Here is a 4,557-nt window from a genome sequence, read left to right as displayed (position 1 = left end):
CCTCCATCTGCAGAGCTTCAAATTCAATGGATCTAGAGTGCAGCCAGGATGTGGAGGTTGTTTTTCAAGTTCCCCTGGTGATTCTAATTTGCAACAAGGCTGTAACTCCTTAGCAATAAAACAAAGGACTTCACTGAAGGAAGGAAAAGAAACTGGTGGTCTTTGATGCCCCCTGCTGACGGGAGGTTGTACATCTGGTTTCTGAGGGACCTTAGATGTAGGTGGAAAGAGGCACAGCTGGTCCACTGTTGGCTGCGCACATTTGGTGCTGGCTGCGCACATTTGGTGTTGGCTGCGCACATTTGGTGTTGGCTGCCACATTTGATACCTGTGCAAAAAGATACCTCTTTCAAGAGAAATGCCCATTTAAGTCCCTAATTGCATGCCAAAGCTGTTTCGTGGATGTTTCCAGTTATCCTGCGCTCACATACGTAGACACACACATGTGTGCGTGCAAAGATCATACTACAAAGTACTAACTGGTACCTTGTGCCACCCACTGGCCTGAACACTTCACAAAATACTCATCTATCCTCCTGGCTGCACTTTGAAGTCAGGACTGTTATTCCTTCAAGTTCCCTAGTGGGGAAACTGAAGCTCAGAGTCCCAGCCTCCACTTCCACTGTTTTGATGGATCGTAGGCCTCCCCATTTTCTACACTACAGTATCTCAGATCCAGCCTCCATTCCAGCTGTGTGACTTCGGGGAAGTCACTTCGCCTTTCAGAACCTCAATTTTCCCAACACAAAAAGTGGACCCAGCACCCATTTGTAAGTCATCAAGTTGCAATCAGAATTTACCCACCCCCCACACCAAGCTGTCACCTAACATCCTCTGACTTTGCCAAGGTGATTCTTTAAACGGAAAACATGTTTATTATTTTTGTCTTAAAAATTTTTCCCTCAAAAATTTGGGCAAAAAAGTGCCCAAATTTTGGTGGCTCAATTCACCAAAACACCCTTTCATGGGTCCATCCTGTAGATGTGATGAATAAGGTGGAGTAATGGTCCTCTTCCGCACATGCTGGATCATTATCAGTTCCAAAGGCTGGACCCTGAACAGTCTATCCAATTCTTTGTGGAATAGTAAAAACGTCCTTCCAATGTACAGCTGATGCTTGAAGCTCTAGTACAACCTCACTCTGATTAGGATATATATATATACACACATATATATGTACAGTCTATATATACACATATATGTTCAGAAAATAACGAGAGTTGACAAGAATGTGGAGAAAGGGGAAACCTCTGCATTGCTAGTGGGAATGTCAAATGGTATTGCCACTGTGGAAAACAGTAGGATAGTCCTTCAAAAAATTAAAAATAGAAATATCATATGATCCAGCAACCCCACTTCTGGGTTTGTACCCAAGAAAATTGAAAGCAGGGTCCCAAAGAGATAGTCATACAGCCATGTTCACAGCACCATTATTTACAATAGCCAAGAGGTGGAAGCAACCCAAGTGTCCATCTGAGGATAAATGGATGAACACAATGTGGTCCATCCACGCAATGGAAATTAATCAGCCTTAAAAAGGAAGGAAATTCTGACTCATGCTACAGCATGGATGAACCTTAATGGCATATGCTAAGTGAATATCACTCAAGTCAAGAGAGAGAAATGCAAGTACCGTATAATCTCACTTTTGTGTGGAATCTAAGAAAGCCAAACTCACAGAACAGAGAGTTAGAATGGTGGTTACTGGGAGTGGGGGCTGGGAGGACTGGGGAGATGCAGGCCAAAGGGTACAGACTTCTGGGGATCTAATGTACAGCATGGTGACTATAGTTAATGATACTGTATTATGTACTTCAAAGTTGCCAAGGGTAGATCTCCATTGTTCTTGTGACAAAAAGAAATGGTAATGATGTAAAGTGGTGTAGGTGTTAGCTAACTCCACAGTGTCTATCATAAACACGTTGTACACCTTAAACTCATACAATGCTATATGTCAGTTATATCTCAATAAAGCTGGGAGTGCCTGGACCTTCAATAAGTAGTTGAGCCAATGAACACTGCCAAAAATATGTATTAGATCACACACAAAAAATAACTTAATAAAAAGTCAACCTCACTTTCTGGCCAGGGTAATAAATCTGGGCACAACTAGGAAATTTAGCCTCTCTCTGTTTGATAACTTCATGCTACAGTCAATGTGGGAGGGAAAAGCAGGGAAGGCTTCCAGGAGGAGGCAGTATCCAGCTGAGATTTGAAGAGACAAATTCCTGCTCTGAAAGAATGGGTCAGGGAGGCTGCTCCAGGCAGCAGAAAGAACAGAAGCATCAAAGAACCTACTGCAAGGGTGTTTGTGCATCTCCTTGCCCTCCGCATCAGGCTGGCTTCTGTATCTTCTTGGAAACCAGAAAGCCACACTAGTGGACCACCTCCTGATTAATATTATAAGTATTAATAGTTTAATGTTCTAAGGAGGCTTCTCACCATATCTCAATACACACTATAAATAACTTCAAGACAAGGCAGCAAGAGGATTCCTGGGTCTTCCTGGCATCTGAAGGGGGTCGCTGGGTCAGAGGTCCCTTCTTAGGAACCTTCTATCCTCCAAATCTGGCACTTTTTGGTGGTGGCAGGGGTCGGGGGGATGCAGAATAAATGAGCGCCCTGGAAGCTTTCTGGGTAAGTCACTTCACCTCTCAGAACCTCTATTTTCCTATCACAAAAAAATGGACCTAGTACCCATTCTAAGTCGTCAAGTTGCAGTGAGAGTTTCCCCAACCCCCACACCAAGCTGTCATGGAACATCCTCTGATGTTCCCCCTAGACCCCCATCCCTGCCCCCACCCCTAGCCTGGCATTGTGAAGTCTTCTGAAGGGGCCAGCAGGCAGGCTGATGTCATAGACCAGCCCCTTCTCCCTGCCTGTCTGCCTGTGCCTGCGCCTGTGTCCAGTCTCAACCTCTACTCCCCATACCTCGCACCCCAGGGGGGAGTGGCCATTCTTGCCCAGGAGCCCACCTTGCCACCTGCAGCCATGGATGCAAATCTCCCCAACCTCTCTGAGCCCCAGTGCTCCCCAGAGGCTCCCGGGCCCAGCGGGGCCCCCTACTCAATCCTCGTGGGCAAGACCCTACAACAGGGTGTCCCCGGCATGGGGGGCGACAGGGTGCTCGCAAACTCCAGCGCGGTGGTCATCGACATGGGCACAGGCACCTGTAAGATGGGCTTCGCGGGGCAGGCCCGGCCCACCTACACCGTGGCCACCGTCGTGGGCTGCCAGCCTCAGAATCCGGCCACCACGGGGCAGCCGGTGCTGGAGACTTTCATCGGCGAGGCCGCCCACGCGCGCCGAGATCTGACGCTGGTGCAGCCTGTGCGGAACGGCATTGTGGTGGACTGGGATGCGGCAGAGCTCATCTGGTGCCACCTGCTGAAGCACGACTTCCGTGTTGCCCCCCAGGACCACCCACTGCTGTTCTCCGACCCACCCTTCAGCCCCGCCACCAACCGCGAGAAGCTGGTGGAGGTGGTCTTCGAGTCAATGTGCTCCCCCGCCATGTACGTGGCGTACCAGTCAGTGCTGTCTGTCTATGCGCACGGGCGGGTCAGCGGGCTGGTGGTGGACATAGGCCACGGAGTCACCTCCACGGTGCCCGTCTTCCAGGGCTACCACCTGCCCCACGCCATCGAGCGCCTGGACCTGGCGGGCACCCACCTGACCGCCTTCCTGGCGGAGATGCTGCTGCGCGTCGGTTTGCCGCTGGGGCGGCAGGACCTGGGCACCGTGGAGAACATCAAGCACCGCTGTTGCTATGTGGCCCCTGACTTCCAGAAGGAACTGGCCCGGTCCGAGCGGGAGTGCCGGCGGAGCCTGAGGCTGCCCGACGGGCGGGTGATCACGCTGGGTAAGGAGCTGTTCCAGTGCCCAGAGCTGCTGTTCAGCCCCCCGCAGAGACCTGGGCTGTCGCCCGTGGGCGTCCCCACCATGGCCAAACAGAGTCTTAACAAGGTGCCCCCGGAGGTGCGAAGCGACATGGCCCAAAACGTGCTGCTCTGCGGTGGCTCCTCGCTCTTCGTGGGATTGGAGGGCCGCTTCCGCGCCGAGCTGCTGCGCAGTCTGCCCCTTGGCACGCACCTGGCGGTGGCCGCCCAGCCCACCCGGCACTTATCAGTGTGGATCGGGGGCTCCATCCTAGCCTCGCTGCCCGCCTTCCAGTCCTGCTGGGTCCTGAGGGAGCAGTACGAGGAGCAGGGACCCCACATCGTGTACCGGAAGTGCTACTGACTGGGGCAGGGTCTTGGGGGCGGGGGTCAGTAAAGCTTCTGCTACCCAGCCAGCTTGGTCCTGCCTTCCTCAGCGTCAGCCTGGCCACTCCTGGACCCCCCCAGACACATACCCACCAACCGTCAAACCTGTCTTCCATAAGCAGCGCCCCCCAAGGCACTCGCGTGTTAGGACCCTGCTCAAATGAACCTCCAAGACATCCTCAGACTTGGACCCCTTAATTCCTCACCTCCCTGATCTCCTACTGTTGATATAGTCCCCCAAGATTCCCCTGCACTCCAGGCCCCCCCAGTTCACCCCACTGATATGTCCATC

General features: G+C 52.0%; 1 protein-coding gene across 1 annotated transcript; it reads left to right on the top strand.

The window, feature by feature from the left end:
* Nucleotides 1–2,991: 2,991 nt before the first annotated feature.
* On the top strand, nucleotides 2,992–4,242 carry ACTL9 (actin like 9). Its single transcript, XM_054562068.1, has one exon. It carries the CDS (start codon nucleotides 2,992–2,994, stop codon nucleotides 4,240–4,242), a length of 1,251 nt encoding a protein of 416 aa, XP_054418043.1.
* Nucleotides 4,243–4,557: the final 315 nt, after the last annotated feature.

This window comes from Pteronotus mesoamericanus, unplaced genomic scaffold, assembly GCF_021234165.1.
Source record: "Pteronotus mesoamericanus isolate MK-2021 breed Mesoamerican mustached bat unplaced genomic scaffold, CSHL_Meso_final scaffold_636, whole genome shotgun sequence".
In the NCBI taxonomy this organism is placed as follows: Eukaryota; Metazoa; Chordata; class Mammalia; order Chiroptera; family Mormoopidae; genus Pteronotus; species Pteronotus mesoamericanus.
Note: the sequence above shows the minus strand (reverse complement) of the source record. Positions and strands in the feature narration are given on the sequence as shown.

Coding starts and splice junctions, on each gene's coding strand:
- ACTL9 (XM_054562068.1), top strand. CDS start 2,992: ATGGATGCAAATCTCCCCAACCTCTCTGAGCCCCAGTGCTCCCCAGAG.